This window comes from Neoarius graeffei, chromosome 1, assembly GCF_027579695.1.
Source record: "Neoarius graeffei isolate fNeoGra1 chromosome 1, fNeoGra1.pri, whole genome shotgun sequence".
In the NCBI taxonomy this organism is placed as follows: Eukaryota; Metazoa; Chordata; class Actinopteri; order Siluriformes; family Ariidae; genus Neoarius; species Neoarius graeffei.
In genome coordinates this window covers 94,149,327-94,169,268 of record NC_083569.1, presented here as the reverse complement: position 1 = coordinate 94,169,268, position 19,942 = coordinate 94,149,327, and the positions used below count along the sequence as shown (strand labels likewise).

Genomic DNA, 19,942 nt, shown 5'->3' with positions numbered 1-19,942 from the left:
AGCCTGAATCTGACTGGGTGAATCTGACACTGAAATTAGCGACCTGAATCCAGATTTCTGAAGATCTGAAAACTCAATTATTCTGTCTGAATTTGTGAACACTGAAAAAATATATTTGAAGAAACAGCCTTGATTTTTTTAATCTGAATTTTAAAACATGAATCTCTGAACACTGAAGAACAATAACTTGAATTTCAAGGATGTTAATTCAGAATAAATAAATACAGACATGAGGTTTGCAACAATATATATTTCACTCCTGGGTGTAAATTCGAGGGGGTTTGGGTTTTAACCCCCCAATAATCAAAAGCAGCCAATACAACGCCCCAAATAATCATATTGTCATGATGAATGAAAAATATTAACTGTTATAAAACATGATAAAGTGGTCGGTTTTCTCGATTCGATGTAATTAGGAAGTAAAGAATCACATTTCTTTCAGCCCCCCGTCCCTGTGTAAGACGTGTTTGTGGAACCCATCCTCCTCTCCCCACATCTTCTCACAAGCAGTAGCCGGTGCGAGCGGGAGCGAGCCGTCATACAAGATGAAAAGAGGAGCAACAAAAACCAACCGACAGCTTTAACTTGTTGGTGTAAGAAAAAGAGAAAAGCCTCTTCCCAGCAGGAGGTATGTTACCGTAATGGCGCTGACACTCATGAGTCAAAGAACTGAATGAAAGTCTGATTTTCTGCTGTGGTTTCACTGTGTGAGGTGAACTGTTAGCTAACTAGACTAGCCTTCAGAGAATCACACCACTTTTATCAGAGAGACTCACTAACTGTGATCATCTCGATTATTTCTAAGGTTTATCAAGATATTATTTATTGTTAAATAATAATAATTTAGGAATTCCCCATTGCCAGGGTTTTAACAGCTATTAATGCTGCAATAACGATTCATTCAGTTCATGATTTGAGTCCCGATATTTATGAAAGGGAAAAAAAAGGAATTTACCACAAAATTGCAGCATTTATTTTCCTATTCTTTATCAACTAAAATATTCATTTTCTTTTAAAAAAAACTTTCGTTTTACATGCACACGATTTTTCCCATTTTTGTCTGAATACTAATTTTTATACATCTATGAGGGTCATTTATGAGATCAGTGTAAATTCTTGGGGTTAAAAAAAAAAGTGTTTTTTGCTGGGTTTTTTTTTTGGGGGGGGAGTAGCTTGGGCTCGGGTTCGGGCTGCACCATTATGTCTAGTTCTGTCTGACGTGGTCGATGTTATTCCTCAGTGTTTATAACACGTTTTGATGCTGCCGCGTCCTTCGTGCTTCTCGGCTCAGTGTCGATGTTGCTGATTGGTTGGTTGGGGATAATTTTGACGAAGGATTGCAATGCTGTGAACTGTGTGGCATGAACAAAATGGCAACGATAAAGATTTGGATTCTTCCGTAAAAATAAATCGAGGTGGTCATGGCTAAAAGAAGAAATAGCGATATAAAATTACTGGATGACAAGGGTGAGAAAGTTATACAACCTAAACCGGGAGAGTTTATTAAAAAGATCAATCAGCCGGGCAAAGCCATCTGTGAACTTTGCACAGATACCATCAACTACAGAGCACAGAGTAGGTTAAATATAAACATTTGAATAATTAGTGTGGAAATATTCTAGATCAAGGCTTCCTTCTGTCTTAGTGTAAATTAAGCCAAATGTGTGTATAAAACTACAGTACTCCCAGCTTCCCAGAGTAAACTTGTGTGTGTAAGACAGAATGCACAGTAGTTGGTCTCCCTGCTTCTGGATCGAGGTAGGAATCAGATCCACTGTTGACACTCTGCAGTGTCCATGTTGTCTAAAGTCTGGCAAAGGGTGCAGGCTGTCATATTATATATATGTTATTTCCCAGCTGGGAGGTCCGTATGGTGAAATACCGTGACTGAGGTCTTGAAAGTACTGACTGAGGCCCTCTGGGCCGAGGTTAGTATTCAAGGCCGAGGTGAAATACCGTGACCTCGGCCTTGAATACTGACCTCGGCCCAGAGGGCCTCAGTCAGTACTTTCAAGACCTCAGTCACGGTATTTCACCATACGGACCGACCTTAAGCTGATAAATAATATATTTATTTTTTTCTTTACCAAATTCTAACAGAAAACGAGAGCGCCCGAAAGGGAAAACCGAGCCGAGCCGCTATTTTGAATCCTCATTCACGTCTGTAATGCAAATGGCTTCCTCCTCGGTATACAAGTGCACTTTCATGGCAGGAAAAAAACTACATTTTGCCACCTATGTAGTCCCCTATTTATACAAATAGGAGTCATTCAGGATTCAGCCATGTTTTTGCTCGGCGTTAGCAACAGTTAGAGGTTTTTAGCTTTCTCCTGAAATGTTTTTTCTTTAATTTCTTCTTCCTCAGGGTAGTAAAACTCGCTTTCACTGTGAACACTGTCGTTATCGCTATCCATGATGTAAAATTAATGCTATTCTCATGAAAAATGCGAAAATAAATGTTGACAAAAAAAATTGCGACTATGTTGTTTGTTTTTGTGAACGAGCGAATCGCTAGATGTCCGTAACTGGGGTCCGTATCGTAGGATATGGGCCCGCTTGCCAGCCAATCAGAGTGCAGGATTTGATGGAAACCGGACCGCGAAAAAAATAAGAGTTTATTATATGGACACGAGTGTTTTACTGGGGAAATACACCACTCATATTTATCATACCAACTTCATCCAGGACATTCCATATTTTCCAATATCTTCCCTCGTGAAGAAATTGATGAATTGTTTTGATTAACTTGTGTAGTTTTTGTTTATGGATGTATTGATAGAATAAAAAGAAAAATTACACAATGGCTTGAAGATGTGAAGTTTATCTTCTCATGTTGAAAAATTCATTTTCATACGAAATACATCCCAAACCTGAGTGACATTTTACACACACGCAGTTATTTAACTGTACTGAAGATAAAAAATTCAGATTGTTCTTACCTGCAAATAACTTCTTTAGAAGCACTGAAATATGAAAAGATTTTAGATTAATTTTCCAAACAACTAGATTCAACAAAAAAGTAAAATAAAATTATAATGTGAATGATGTTTACAGACCAAAAGTAAAAAATATGGTACAAATTAATATTTGAGACCAAAAACAAGTTTATTGCCAACAGTAGATTTTTCCTAAAAACAATGAATGTAAAGAAAGGAGAGAAATATAAATCTCATAATCTGTTCCTCTTACTATATATATACAGTTCCCTCCATAACGTTTGGGATAAAGGCAGATGTTTTATTTGCCCCTGAACTCCACAGTTTTAAATTTGTATTCAAACAATTCACATGTGGTTAAAGTGCACATCCTCAGATTTTAATAAAGCAAATGTTTATCTATTATAGTTTGACCATGTAGAAATTACAGCACTTTTTATCCATACACACACAAGGCACCAGAAAACAGGGTGTTTCAAAAATCTGACATCATTTCACAGTCTAATAACTTTGCCAATTCTCGTTCAATTGACCTCAAATTTTAACAGCATGTGTGGAAACAGGTCAAAATTTTATGTTTCATGTTTTTAGGTATAAAAATGCCATTCACTGGAAAAGAAAAGGTGTTTTGTGTGTTAGAGTACGCTCGAATACAGTCAAACAACTGTGCAGCGTGCATTTATGAGAGAATTCAGTAAAAATGCACCAACTGCAATGCAGATTTGGACACGGCACAAAAAGTTGAAAGAGGAAGGCTGACTGTGTGTGTCAGGCAGCACGCATGTTGAAAATTTGTGAAATCCTTCATGGAATCCACATACCTTTTGAATTTCTCATTCAAATTTTGAGGAATAAATCTTATATTGCTCACCATTAAGCCTGCTCAGTTTCATTTGCCTAGACTATGTAGTTTCTGGGATATTTACATCTCAAATATCACATTTTTTGAAACACCCTGGATTTGGGACACGGGGCTTCACAGGTGTGAGTGATTATTCAGGTGTGTTTAATTGCTTCATTAGTGCCGTCACCTTTAGAGTCGTCTTTTACTGTTTGTCAGCACGAGGAACAGAGTTGTGCCAGTGAAAGTCAAGGACACATTAAAAGGTCGAGAGACGAAAATAAAACAGTAAGAGACATTGGCCAAACTTTCGGCTCAGCAAAATCAACTGTTTGGAATGTTCTTAAGAAGAAAGAGAGAATGGGTGAGCTTAGTAACCATAAAGGGTCTGGTAGGCCAAGGAAGAGCTCCACAGCTGATAACAGAAGAATTCTCACCATAATGGAGGAAAATCCCCATAAACCTGTCTGACAGATCAGAAACACTCTTCAGGAGGTAGGTGTGGATTTGCCAGTGAAAAATGTCTGCGGAAGACGTCATGAACAGAAATACAGAGGCGACACTGCAAGATGCAAACCACGAGTTCGCAACGAGAACAGGAGGGTCAGGATAGTTTAGTAAAAAGTGATTAAAGAAGCCTGCAGCATTCTGGAAAAAGGTCTTATGGACAGATAAGAGCAAGATTACAGTCGTGCTTGAAAGTTTGTGAACCCTTTAGAATTTTCTATATTTCTGCATAAATATGACCTAAAACAATCAGATTTTCACACAAGTCCTAAAAGTAGATAAAGAGAACCCAGTTAAACAAATGAGACAAAATATTATACTTGGTCATTTATTTATTGAGGAAAATGATCCAATATTACTGTGGGGCAAAAAAGTATTTAGTCAGTCACCAATTGTGCAAGTTCTCCCACTTAAAAAGATGAGAGGCCTGTAATTTTCATCATAGGTATACCTCAACTATGAGAGACAAAATGAGAAAAAAAAAATCCAGAAAATCACTGTCTGATTTTTAAAGAATTTATTTGCAAATTATGGTGGAAAATAAGTATTTGGTCAATAACAAAAGTTCATCTCAATACTTTGTTATATACCCTTTGTTGGCAATGACAGAGGTCAAATGTTTTCTGTAAGTCTTCACAAGGTTTTCACACACTGTTGCTGGTATTTTGGCCCATTCCTCCATGCAGATCTCCTCTAGAGCAGTGATGTTTTGGGGCTGTCGCTGGGCAACACGGACTTTCAACTCCCTCCAAAGATTTTCTATGGGGTTGAGATCTGGAGACTGGCTAGGCCACTCCAGGACCTTGAAATGCTTCTTACAAAGCCACTCCTTCGTTGCCCGGGCAGTGTGTTTGGGATCATTGTCATGCTGAAAGACCCAGCCACGTTTCATCTTCAATGCCCTTGCTGATGGAAGGAGGTTTTCACTCAATCTCACGATACATGGGCCCATTCATTCTTTCCTTTACACGGATCAGTCGTCCTGGTCCCTTTGCAGAAAAACAGCCCCAAAGCATGATGTTTCCACCCCCATGCTTCACAGTAGGTATGGTGTTCTTTGGATGCAACTCGGCATTCTTTCTCCTTCAAACACGACAAGTTGAGTTTTTACCAAAAAGTTCTATTTTGGTTTCATCTGACCATATGACATTCTCCCAATCCTCTTCTGGATCATCCAAATGCTCTCTAGCAAACTTCAGACGGGCCTGGAGATGTACTGGCTTAAGCAGGGGGACACATCTGGCACTGCAGGATTTGAGTCCCTGGCGGCGTAGTGTGTTACTGATGGTAGCCTTTGTTACTTTGGTCCCAGCTCTCTGCAGGTCATTCAGTAGGTCCTCCCGTGTGGTTCTGGGATTTTTGCTCACTGTTCTTGTGATCATTTTGACCCCACGGGGTGAGATCTTGCGTGGAGCCCCAGATCGAGGGAGATTATCAGTGGTCTTGTATGTCTTCCATTTTCTAATAATTGCTCCCACAGTTGATTTCTTCACACCAAGCTGCTTACCTATTGCAGATTCAGTCTTCCCAGCCTGGTGCAGGTCTACAATTTTGTTTCTGGTGTCCTTTGACAGCTCTTTGGTCTTGGCCATAGTGGAGTTTGGAGTGTGACTGTTTGAGGTTGTGGACAGGTGTCTTTTATACTGATAACGAGTTCAAACAGGTGCCATTAATACAGGTAATGAGTGGAGGACAGAGGAGCCTCTTAAAGAAGTTGTTACAGGTCTGTGAGAGCCAGAAATCTTGCTTGTTTGTAGGTGACCAAATACTTATTTTACTGAGGAATTTACCAATTAATTCATTAAAAATCCTACAATGTGATTTCCTGGATTCTTTCCCCCCATTCTGTCTCTCATAGTTGAAGTGTACCTATGATGAAAATTACAGGCCTCTCTCATCTTTTTAAAGGGCCCATGGCATGAAATTTTCACTTTCTGAGGTTTTTTAACGTTAAAATGAGTTCCTCTGACCTCCTTAAGTCACCCCAGTGGCTAGAAATGTTTGTAAACCAAACTATGCCCAACATTTGAGAATGGCGCGTCAAAACGGCGCGTTGAGAAGCTCTTCCCTTGCCGACGTCAGCAAGGGAGATGATCCCCATGCCCCCCCCCCCCCCGGATTCCCACCCACCGTATGGATTGCCCGCCCAACTCAAAAGTTGCGGTTTGTCCTACCAAGCCTACTGCGCATGCGCGAAGCCTACTGCGCATGCGCAGAACACATGACTACATTTTGTAGTGAGGAGCCCATAGAAGACACAGCATGGAAATTGCACTATACATGGATGTGACAACACAGAAAGGAGTCTGTTTTTACTGCCGACGGGAGAGCCCCTGAAGACGCAGTGGCTTAATTTTATTTACTTCAATAATACGCCGTGGAGTCTACCTAAGACGGTGTATGTTTGTCAGAAGCATTTTCCTGAGGAATGTTTCCACAACTTGGGACAGTACAGGGCAGGTTTTGTACATCAACTGTCACTGAAGCCTGGGTCTGTGCCAAGCATCCCTGCCGCATCAGCAACAAACACAGAACAAGTAAGTGCATAACTGGTCGTTTTGCCGTGTTTTAAAATCGGTGCGTTAGCCTAGCAATGGCTACATTTATCTGTGCAGCTAACCGCTTCCTGCAGTTAGCCAGGTACTCTGCGCTACCTCTGTTATAATAGCCAATCAAAACAGGTTTTACAAAGACACCCACATTCTTTTTTTTTTAGTCACTCGTTCATTTTATTTGTTTGTTTGTTCAGTAAAAACCCAAACATTTGTTGAATTTATTTTATTTCCTCGCGTCGCACCTTAATGACGTCAGCGTGCGGTATTTAAAACTGCTCAGTTTTACCATGGGCCTCAGGCTGAAAAAAAAAACGACAAAGTCCCAGTTTTACCATGGGCTCGAGTTGTACCATTTTTTTTAGACAGGGCGGACGGACCAGGGCATTCGCCCGCCTGGCCGTGCCCGACGAGGAGCGCTCTTCGCCGGCTTGGGAGGCAGACGGCAGCCCCTCCCCCTCCCCCATGGCACGCCCACATCCTCTACCCTTCCCCGCCTCCTGCTTCTTATTAGCAAAACGACGCACTGGGAAAAGCGCTGAAATGGGGCTTTCTTCCAGGAGGCTATATCTACGTTCCGAGGGTTCATTTCGAGAAAGGCTGCGGATATAACATCCGGAAGCCTCCACAATCCCGTTTAAAGCATCAACAAACCACCATGCCATGGGACCTTTAAGTGGGAGAACTTGCACAATTGGTGGCTGACTAAATACTTTTTTACCCCACTGTACATATCTGTGAGTGGCAAAAGTATGTGAACCTCTAGGATTAGCAGTTAATTTGAAGGTGAAATTAGTCAGGTGTTTTCAATCAGTGGAATGACAATCAGGTGTGAGTGGGCACCCTGTTTTATTTAAAGAACAGGGATCTATCAAAGTCTGATCTTCACAACACATGTTTGTGGAAGTGTATCATGGCACGAACAAAGGAGATTTCTGAGGACCTCAGAAAAAGCGTTGTTGATGCTCATCAGGCTGGAAAAGGTTACAAAACCATCTCTAAAGAATTTGGACTCCACCAATCCACAGTCAGAGAGATTGTGTACAAATGGAGGACATTCAAGACCATTGTTTCCCTCCCCAGGAGTGGTCGACCAGCAAAGATCATTCCAAGAGCAAGGCGTGTAATAGTCATCAAAGTCACAAAAGACCCCAGGGTAACTTCTAAGCAACTGAAGGCCTCTCACATGTTCATGAGTCCACCATCAGGAGAACACTGAACAACAATGGTGTGCATGGCAGGGTTGCAAGGAGAATGCCACTGCTCTCCAAAAAGAACATTGCTGCTCATCTGCAGTTTGCTGAAGATCACATGGACAAACCTGAAGGCTATTGGAAAAATGTTTTGTTGACATCTGAGACCAAAATAGAACATTTTGGTTTAAATGAGAAGCGTTATGTTTGGAGAAAGGGAAACACTGCATTCCAGCATAAGAACCTTATCCCATCTGTGAAACATGGTGGTGGTAGTATCATGATTTGGGCCTGTTTTGCTGCATCTGGGCCAGGACAGCTTGTCATCACTGATGGAACAATGAATTCTGAATTATACCAGTGAATTCTAAAGGAAAATGTCAGGACATCTGTCCATGAACTGAATCTCAAGAGAAAGTGGGTCATGCAGCAAGACAATGACCCGAAGCACACAAGTCATTCTACCAAAGAATGGATAAAGAATAAAGCTAAATGTTTTGGAATGGCCAAGTCAAAGTCCTGACCTTAATCAAATCAAAATGTTGTGGAAGGACCTGAAGTGAGCAGTTCAGGTGAGGAAACCCACCAACATCCCAGAGTTGAAGCTGTTCTGTACGGAGGAATGGGCTAAAATTCCTCCAAGCCGGTGTGCAGGACTGATCAACAGTTACCGCAAACGTTTAGTTGCAGTTATTGCTGCACAAGGGGGTCACACCAGATACTGAAAGCAAAGGTTCACATACTTTTGCCACTCACAGATATGTAATATTGGATCATTTTCCTCAATAAATAAATGACCAAGTATAATATTTTTGTCTCCTTTGTTTAACTGGGTTCTCTTTATCTACTTTTAGGGCTTGTGTGAAAATCTGACGTTTTAGGCCATATTTATGCAGAAATATAGAAAATTCGAAAGGGTTCACAAACTTTCAAGCACCACTCTAGCTTGTATTAGAGTGATAGCAAGAGCAGAGTGTGGAGGTGAAAAGGGACGGTCCAAGATCCAAAGCACACCACCTCATCTGTTAAACATGGGCCTGTATGGCTGCCTCAGGTACTGGCTCACTCATCTTCACTGATGATGGAACTGCTGATGGCAGCAGCACAATGAATTCTGAGTGCTGTAATGTCCACATGGTAAAACTCAGGAGGATAAAAATACCCTTTATGAAAATCTGAGGATGTGCACTTTAACCACGTGACAATGGATTGAGTACAAATTTAAAATTGTGGAGTGCAGAGGCAAATAATATATGCTTTTTCCCAAATATTTTGTGTCTAATTTCTGTTTTTACAGTTCTTCACAAATTGGGGGGGGTTCCCTAAAAGTTTCACAAAGTCAGATGTCCTTACCTTCATCCACTTCCTGCTTCTGCAGCTCTGAAAGAGAAACATATTTTAGCAGAAAAATAATAATGGCGTAAATAATCCACGTCGTTCACGTTCATTATACCGGAGTCTGTAACACGCCTACTGGTGACGTAATACAAATTCTAACCAAATGGCTTAGAATTTTTAGAAATATTTGTTCATTGGTGTGCACAGTTAAGGGGGTGTGTCACGCTGTGTAGTCACATGACATGGTTGCATCTGATTGGCTGTATGACCCTACAGCAGAGAGAGTCTCCCTGACTACAGCACTGGGTTCATTACAGTTCACCCACAGACTCGCACTTTATATCATTCTGTGTGTGTGTGGTTTTTTTTTGTTTGTTTGTTTGTTTGTTTGTTTGTTTTGTACGACCGCTAGTGCTGCTGTTACACTCGGTTTAAAAAAAAAAACCTCAATCATATTTTAAACGTTTGTTGACCGCAGATAAGATGATGTGCATGCCCGACATGAAAAATTATGTTGACTGCTTGCACTGACATCACATTTATGTTAGCAACCATCACTACCCTTGTCCTGGGGGACAAGTGAACTTTGTTTACATACTGTTCACATACTGAACCCAAGAGAAGATGTCCAGCGTCTGTTGCTGTTGTCCAAAGAAAACTACAGCTAAATAAAAGCTCTACTACCGGATTACTTGGATAATCTTTGTCAGAAAGACGTGAAGGATAGATATACGCGGAATTAGTGTTTATTAGCAGTTACGATCAGTACAAAATTCCTTGAAACGACTGGAGACAGTGCAGATCTGTGACCTAGTGTTAGTGTTAGCTACATGTTGCTACATGTACATACCTTCTTTTTCCCCAAGAGTCCCGACACGGAAGAACAGTTTAAAAACAAAACAAAAAAAAACTACAAAAGCAAGAAAACCTTCTTTCTGTAAAGACTTTTTCCCCCAGACATCAGATTTTGGGAACAGAATATTGCAAAAGCCAAAGCATTTACTCTCAAAGGACTCCGACCTGAACTGTGGGCTAGATGGTATTCCCACCCCTCTGTCTCAGCAACCCTAAAGCCTAGGTCACAACCAGACGTACGATTTTTTGGCCGTGCGATTTTTGGCGTTTCCCAAATCGCTGCATTTTTTTTGTTCATGGAGAAAGACGTGCGTTGGCCATAAGTTTGTCTTGCAACCTGAAAAAAATGCAAGTGCCCGTAGAGTTTGACATGACAAAGAACTTCTGCGGCCGGTCTGCGGTCAGTCTACGGCTTGAAAATCAGCATGTCACACGCGCACCCTCCATGCATTTCACGCACACCCTCCGTGCGTTTCTTGCGTTTTTTGCACGTAGACCGGCCGTAGGAGCACGTACGGCCAGTTGTGACCGAGGCTTAAGGACATCTGGTTACACAGCTATCTGCACTCTGTCATTTATACAGCGATACTTATTCTTGTTAAAATAATATCCAAAGTGTTATTTGTAAAATAACAAAATATCTTGCTCTAGACTTTCAAACAATATTGTAAGACTTTATTTTAATTTTATCTAATAGTGAATGGTACAATAATTATAAACACTAACAGAATCAGCACATTCCCGTTGTAGCTGTAGTCATATCGTAACTATAATCAATGATTTCAGTAAACAGTTAATGTTCAGTTCCCTCTTTGTTTATTCTCCATTCAAAAGGCACAACTGAGTCACACAGGTTGATCAGTGTATAACGAACAATAACAATTTTATTCAAAATAGTTTTTCCTGCCTTAGTCGATTTATTTCCGTTTCACAGGCATGCAGCTGTTGTAAAGTTCAGTGTGTTTGTGTAGAACTCTCTCAGACTGTAGGGTCATTTCTACACTCTGACTCCATGGAGACATTTTGCACAGAACTGGGTTCCTCTGATAACAGAAACAAAGCTTCAGCGCTCTCTGCTCTTAATCTCTACTGTTCTTTCAGGATATATCGTGCATGCCGCTCCTTGTTGGTGTTTTTTACTGAATTGAGTCAGAGTTGTTTGAAACCAATCTGGGAAGCTGCTTCACCTGTAAGAAAATCATTTGATTTTGATAAAACACTTTCATGAAAAAGCGAACTCAAAAGTGAGCAGAAACAAAACGAGATTCTTAAGCAAACGCTTCCATACTCACGACTTTCTATTTAAAAAATAAAACATTTTAAATACATTTGTGAATTTCTCTGGAGGTTTTAGGCTTGGTTCTTCTCATCGTATTCTCTTTAACCAATCATTTCTTTGTTGTTCTTGAAGCATTTGCTTCTCTTTAACATTTTCCTTGATAGCGGGGAGACGCTAATACCTTTTATCTATTTCTCTGTTTGAACAATTGGAACAACCAAAAACAGCGCAAAAATGAACCATATTTGAAGACAGATTAAACCTTGCTTAGAATCCTTGACTTGCAAATGACGTCAAAGCAAAATAGAAATCCGGATGTCGGCCATGTTGGTGGATATACAAATGTGGGGTCAAGTGACATTCCATACAAAACATGTGCTGTATATGGTTGTGGTCACAACAGCACTCGTGACCGTGGCACGTTCTGATTTTTTAGAATTGAGCAATTCCAGCGTTATGGACGTGACACTTGAACTCAAAATGGCAACAAATGACCCAGTGCATGTTTTATTGTCTCCCAGTATTTAAACAGGTGTTGCATATTTTAAGGCTGTACCATACTGGAGAAGTGATAGAACAAGAACAATTCCCATAGTACATCTAGGGCATGCCAGAAAACGCCAATAAAAGATGCGTTATGGATGTGACAGAAAAAGTATCACTTTTCTTGGGTGACTGTACATTTTTATCAAACTCTGTGAAATTGTAAACCTAATGTCGAAATGGAGATATCCATTTGATAGAGGGGTCCAAGGTGAATATTAAAAAATCTTTGTTTAAAATATTTTGTATTTCATGCAGAGTTTCGGAAGGAAAAGTCAGCGTTATGGATGTGACGCGTCTGAAATAGACATGGCATATGTTTAGAAAATCAGCAATTTAACCACCATAGCCCTTTGAAAAACTCTCTAAATATCAGCTAAAACTATCAAAGTCCTTAAATAATATTTAGGATGGCTATTGTTTTGCTGTTTTGTGGATTTTAGCATACATTTCTGTGGCTTGTGGCAATAATATAGAATTGTACATGATCAAAGTTGATTTTTAGCTTGGGTTTTACATTATAAGAAAGAAAGACGGACAGTGACACATTAGGTTGGTTACAAATTGGTTCAACTTATTCACATCTGTAAAATACAGGCCGAGGTGATCTCTCTGGGAGTGGTTTTGATGTTTTACATGTTGCTTTATTTTTGCATGGTGAGGTTGACATTTACATGGAATTGCCCAATTCCATCTGTGATTCAGAAAGAGGGCGAGGAAACTCTGAGGCTTAGTACAGAGAGGAGATGAGCATGGCTGAACAACATCGGCAGGGCTGATCTAACAGAGGCTAAAACCAAAACAGCTCGTGTTTGCAGTACAGTAGACCCCCGCCTATTTGCGGTTCAGTATTCGCGAATTCACATATTCGTGGGATTTTATATAGAACATATCTCCTATACATTCGCGGAAATCTCAGCGATTCACGGTCATTTGCGGCGAACATATCGAACGTTTACGCACTGCTACATTCTCGGAGCCGAATGCTCGCTCGCTATTGGCTGAAGTTTGAATGGCGGGCTGCTGCTCATTGGCTGATACGAATGAGTGCATTGTACAGTACAGTCTCGCGGTTCCCGTAGTTCAGACTTGTTCACGTGTTGTGCGTTCTTGGTATTTTTGAATAATTTTTACGCCCTACAATGGCTCCTAAACGCTCTGCATCTCCTTCCGAGGAACCTAAGCGCCAGAAGAAGGTAATGATGCTGCAGGAGAAGGTAGGACTTCTCGATATGCTAAAGGAAGGGAAGAGTTTTGCGGCAGTGGCTCGTACATATTTTCAAAAACTGTCTACAAATTGGTCAGAAGTGTATCTAAAGTGTTTGGGATCATAGCCTAGGGTATAGGGAGTGTTTTAGACATCAAAATAAGCATTTGTGAGCAGTTTTATGGGGGGGGTTTACAAGTATTCGCGATTTTGGCTTATTTGCGGCCATGTTCTGTCCCTAACCCCCGCGAATACTGAGGGTTTACTGTAATCATTTTATCTCAGGTGAGATTCAAAAGCTTTCTCAATAATATCATGGAATAATTTTATTTCGTGTTGCTAGAATTTTGCTATAAAATGAGCGTTCTCTTGTCATAGTTCACTCGGTCGTTGTTATAATTTTAATATGTGTATTACCATTTTCGCTTCTAGGAGCGCCAGCAAAATTATACGATAGAAACAATCCAGACTGGGCACCCACTCAGAAAATGGGCTATATTTCGTCCAAGGTTGGACTTGATTCTTCGGCAGCCAAACCTGATAGAACGCGATACCTGGGTACTCGATGGTTGTTAGAAGCGTCTTATCTTAAGAAAAGTCTGACTTTTTTAAATAATATGTGTGGTTTTGACACATATCTATCTACTCTTTGTATCGAATCTTCTCTTTGTATTGACCGTTCAAATCGTAGTAATTCTGAGAAAATTCAGCCTCGCTTACAGACATGCTTGCGGCTGCTGTCCTAGTTGCTTTGTATATCCACCATCATGGCGGATGCTCATGACGTAGCACATTTTGATCATGTCGTTGCAAGTCATCTATGGAGGCTTTGCACCATCACATGACCCCATACCAACGGTAACTACACCGCCATGACGGGGCATGCTTGTAGTGCTTCATTCAGCCGAGTTAATTGCTACTGATTGGTATGGGAAGGTTTTGCTGCATTTTTGGATATGTTCTGAATGAAACAAAGACATCAAATTTTTTAATTTACCAAAAGTAATTCATCATCTGGGAAAAAATCTAGAGATATTTCTAATCTTAGAAGGGAAAATGGGGGAAAGGACAAACATTCAGCGGAGCTTTGTGTCAAATGGACAGGTTAAAAACCCTATCGTAGGTGGCGCTATTGAGCGAGCAATGGAGTAGGACGTATGTGGTTTGAGCTCCTGCCGAACTTTTGTTTTATTTCGAATTAAGGTTCGCCTTACATTACAAAACACTGTGAAATTGACTCCAAGCATCTGTTAAGGTTAAAACCACAGTTTAGATTTAGGTTGATGGCCTCAAAACCATACGACTTGCGTAAATATTCGTACAGACCGTCGAGCAGCACGAGGCCCGACATGGCCCTGACCTCAAGTTCCACTGACACGCCGGCCGCGACTCCGCTTCAATCAGAACAAACCGCGAAGATGGACGCTGAAGCCCTGAAAAAAGATATTCTCCTCTCGTTGAAGGCGGACATTGCGCAAGTGATAAAATCAGAAGTGAAAAATGCACTTGCAGAAGACTTCAACTTTCTTAAAAGCGAGTTACAAACCGTCAGAGGGGAGATTAAAAACAACACTATAGCGATTCACTCTGAACTCGACACAATGAAGGCTACAATTAAGGAGATGGAAGGCGGGTTGAATACGTGCTCAGACGAGGTGACAGCTTTGCAGACTACGGTATCCGACCTGAAAGCAGAGGTGAAGGGGCTTCGGGAGAAATGTGAGGATATGGAAGGAAGATTAAGGAGGTGCAACATCAGAATCCTGGGGGTGGCAGAGACGAATGGATCGTGCTCCACAACATCGGTCTCAAATCTGCTGAGAGAAGCGTTACATTTGGATAAGGACGTGCTCGTGGACCGCTCACACAGGAGCTCGGCTCCGAAGAGCTCAGATGGGAAACCGCGCGCCATAGTTGCTAAGCTCCACTACTATCAGGACTGTGTAGAGGTGCTTAAACGTGCCCGCACCCATACCCCAATCCGATTCAACGGGGAGACGATTGCCATCTTTCCGGATTACACCGCAAGCGTTGCCAAAGCCAGGGCAGCGTTCAACAATGTGAGGAAACTGTTGCGCAACCACCAGAGTGTCCGGTATGGCATAATGTTCCCAGCCAAGCTGCGCATTACGCACAATGGAGAGGAGAGGGAGTTCACGGATGCAGTCAAAGCGATGGCCTACGTGAAGAAGAATATTGCCCAAACAGAGGTCTGAATGTGAATGTGGGACTGAGTTTTACTCATGCAGCATTTAAAGCTGTATAACCTACCTACCCCAAGGAAACAATATTTTTTGTATTGTGGCAAATGTAGCCTAAATGGCTAGACTTTTCTGTTTATTTTTGTTTTTGCCTTTTTCCTCTGATATTTGGGGTGGGTTGATACTTGTTCAAATAGCCTAATACTGGGGGGGGATAAGAAAAGGAAATTGAGGCCTGTAACTGTTACTGCCAATGCTGCTACAGTTCGATTTAGTGTTTCTCTTTTAAGGCAGTGGTTTTAATACAGGTGTTAATACAGTAGCAGTCTAATGTCCTTCCCCATTCATTGGCTTTAATGCTCTAATACATTTCAAACGTTAACTTCATGGGGCAATTTGCCACAGTGAATAATTTTTGATACGTGATAAAGTTCGGCGGGAGTTTGAGCGGGTGGCTCTTTAGGGATCCCAAACACTGTTTTACCTGCAGCTTATGGGTAGGGAGATAAGCTTAGGTGTGTGTGTGTATATGTGTGTGTGGGGTGGGGGGATGGGAGGGGGCAGGGCATGTTTTCGTCTTGTTTTTCTGTTTTGTCTTTTTTACTCTCACTCATTTTCTTATTCTTCCTGTTTCTCTCTCCACTCACTCTGTTTATTCTCAAGTGTAATTCTACACTCAAGAAAATGTTGTTATTGTGTGAAATAGTAATAGATTTGCTAGTATATATGGCTGTTTGTCTGAACCAGATAGTGTTCCACAATTATTTGAACATCAAATTTTGCTATGGCAGATAATCCAATGATGCAAACACAGGATGGTATACATGACGGGGGAAGAGGAGGTCTTGCATTAGCCAGCTGGAATGTACATGGTCTTAATGGCCCAATCAAAAGAGGGAGGGTTTTTGCTCATCTCAAATCGTTAACACCAGACATAATATTTTTACAGGAGACACATTTGAAAAATGACTCATGCCAGGCTGCGGTGTAAATGGATAGGACGTATATTTCATTCATCATTCAATGCTAGAGCTAGGGGTACAGCAATTATGATACGGAAGAATACTCCCTTTATTCACGCAACCACAATATCTGATAAGGAAGGACGCTTTTTGATTGTAACCGGTGAAATATACTCTACGCCCCTCACTTTACTGAACATATATGCACCCAATGTAGACAGCCCTTCATTCTTTAAAAAAGTGTTTTCTCTAATACCAGATATATCCCAGACAAATCTTATTATTGCAGGGGATTTCAATTGCATCCTGGACCCATACTTAGACAGGTCCTCTACACGTAGAATAGATAAAAGCAATTCATGTGTCTTTCTTAATACTTTCATTAATAATACTAACATGACTGATATTTGGAGAATTGCAAACCCTACTGGTAGAGAATATTCTTATTATTCAGTGACACATAACTCATACACCAGGATAGATTATTTCCTCATTGATGCAAAATTGATGCCATATACTACAAATGCAAAATATCATAATATAGTGATCTCAGTTCACAGCCCTCTCACTTGCACCCTGGCTATTCAGAATATGGTGAGACCACAATGGACCTGGAGATTAAATCCTGTCTTACTAACCGAAAAGGAGTTCTGTGAATATCTAAAAGCTCAAATATCTCTTTATTTTGAAACTAATGACAACACAGAGACTTCCCCTGCTATACTATGGGAGGCGTTTAAAGCCTTCCTTAGAGGCTGTGTTATTTCATTTGAAGCATACAGAAAAAAGAAGAATAGGGCCAGATTAGTGGAAATAGAGCAGCAAATTAATATACTAGACAAAGAGAATGCTAGGACACCGTCTGATGATCTACATAAAAGGATATCATCCCTAAAATATGAATACAACAAGATACTCTCAGCAAAAGTTAGTAAGTCCTTTTTATACATCAGACAGAAATATTTTGAGTTTAGTGACAAACCACACAGACTTTTAGCGCGGCAACTTAGAAAGCAAGAAAATGACCGTATAATACATAAAATTAAGTCAGCCAAAGGGGATGTTTTGATGAAACCCAAAGATATTAATGACCGATTTTTACAATTTTACAAAAATTTATATACATCCAATAAAAATTTAGACTACGCTGCTATGCAAGAATTCTTAGATGGTTGCAACCTCTCTCAATTAGATGAAGAAGAGTCAGCCCACCTGGACTCTGAAATTTCTGTTGAGGAAATTCAAAGGGCCATCATGTCACTTAAAAGTAACAAAGCCCCTGGCCCTGATGGCCTCCCAGGGGAGCTGTATAAAAAGTTCAGTGAAATTCTCTGTCCGTATTTACATAAGGTGTTCACCCAAGCCAACAATGACGGTGTTTTACCTCCAACACTAACAGAAGCAGTTATAACAGTTATATACAAAAAAGCTAAAGACCCAGAAGAAGTCGGCTCTTATCGTCCCATCTCCCTACTAAATCTGGATGGAAAGTTGTTTCCTAAAATCTTGGCCAATAGAGTGAGCCCTCTTTTAAATAAATTAATACACCCAGATCAGACTGGTTTTATACCAAATAGAAAGTCTTTTTTCAATCTCAGACGGCTATTCAACATAATATATTCTACTGATAGACAGAAAGAAGAGCTTGCCATTCTGTCACTCGATGCAGAAAAGGCATTCGACCAAGTCGAATGGCCTTACCTGTTCGAAACTTTGAAAAGATTTAAATTCGGTCAAAAATTCATTTCAATGGTCAAGCTCCTATATAACAGCCCTTCAGCGCAAATCCTCACAAATCAAATATTATCTCCTCGTTTCAATCTACACAGAGGCACAAGACAAGGTTGCCCTTTGTCTCCCTTGATCTTCGCCCTTGTAATTGAACCTCTCGCTGAGAGCATTCGTTCAGACCCTTTAATTTATGGTCATATATCAGAAAAATCAATAAATAAAATATCGTTATATGCTGCTGATGTTCTTTTGTATATTACTCAGCCGGAAGCCACTATTGCAAAAATTTTAGAGAAAATCAATCTATTTGGGACCTTCTCTGGGTATAGGATAAATTGGAATAAGAGCGAACTAATGCCAATACATATGCGAGATGCCTCTTGGTTACAGACTCTCCCTCTCAAAATATCACTGGACAAATTTACATATTTGGGAATCCAAATTACGAAACACCACAATATGTTATTCAAGGCAAATTTTCCTCCATTACTGTCTGAACTACAGTCGAAAATACAATTTTGGAGGACTCTTCCAATATCACTACTGGGCAGAGTTAATGCTATTAAAATGGTATTCCTACCCCAATTATTGTATTTATTTCAGAATATCCCAGTGTCTCTTGCCAACTCATTCTTTAAACAATTAGATGCGATTGTAAACCCCTTTTTGTGGGATTACAAAACACATAGAATTGGCAAGAGACATCTCTGCAAATCTAAAGGAGAGGGGGGCCTTGCACTCCCAAATTTTCTATTTTACTATTGGGCTTCAAATATTATGATTATAACACACTGGTTAGATGACACAACATCTCCACCAAATTGGCTTAAGTTGGAACAAGAGGCATGTCAACCCTACTCGTTGGGAGCCATCCTTCTGTCTCCGTCCATCGTTGAAAAGTCTGTATATAAGAGCAGTATAGTGATCCACACCACTCTGCGCATTTGGAAAAAAATCAGATCACACTTTAACTTACCTCCCATATCCTATGTCCTACCCATTGTCGGAAACCCTGGTTTTCCACCATCTAATCGGGACTGTGCTTTTAAGCTTTGGAAAGGGGCAGGCATCCACACAATAGGAGACTTGTACATTGGAGATACATTTGCCTCCTTTGCACAACTACAGAGTAAATATAAGTTGCAAGGGATTGACCACCTTAGATATCTGCAGATAAGAAACTATGTAAGGAAACACCTACCAAATTTTGAGACCTTTGCAGGTTCTAGTCTAGATGGATGTCTCCGACTCACATCATGCTTGGTTAAAACAATATCTTATATATATCACCTTACAATCCCTTAGTCCAGTTGATTCCAACCGAATAAAATCGAAGTGGGAGGAAGAAATGGGCATTGTGATCTCTGACATAACATGGAAGGGGGGGTTGGAGCACGTCCATCGATGCTCTAATAATGAAAGGCACTGCTTAATTCAATTTAAAATCCTACATCGTCTTCACTATTCCAAGGAGAGATTACATAAAATAAATCCTGAGCTCTCCCCGATATGTGACAAATGCCTGTCAGCAGATGATACACTACTACATAGCTTTGTTGACTGTCCCAAGGTTCAGGCTTATTGGATCAATATTTTCAGATCAATATCTGAAATACTTCAAATCCAATTGGAACCAGACCCACTAATTATCATTTTAGGAGTATCTGATGATACTATGAAGTTGACCAACGCTCAGCAATGTTTCCTTTCCTACAGTCTTATTACTACAAGGAGGTTGCTTCTCATGCACTGGAAAGAGAAGGAGGCCCCTCCTACAAAGTTGTGGCTCAGTGATCT

At 40.5% G+C, this 19,942-nt stretch overlaps 1 protein-coding gene across 4 annotated transcripts in view; it reads right to left on the bottom strand.

Annotated features, from left to right (window-relative positions):
- The window catches only part of LOC132871165 (butyrophilin subfamily 1 member A1-like), a 165,955-nt gene that overhangs the window by 12,585 nt on the left and 133,428 nt on the right, over positions 1-19,942 (bottom strand). For 3 of the 4 annotated variants that reach the window (XM_060905304.1, XM_060905424.1, XM_060905374.1), the window contains 2 exons: positions 9,383-9,409; positions 2,940-2,963 (listed from right to left, as the gene is read on the bottom strand). In XM_060905304.1, coding sequence (XP_060761287.1) covers positions 2,940-2,963; positions 9,383-9,409 — 51 coding nt within the window. The remainder of the gene's footprint in view (positions 1-2,939; positions 2,964-9,382; positions 9,410-19,942) is intronic. The other variant, XM_060905488.1, reaches the window with a different exon arrangement.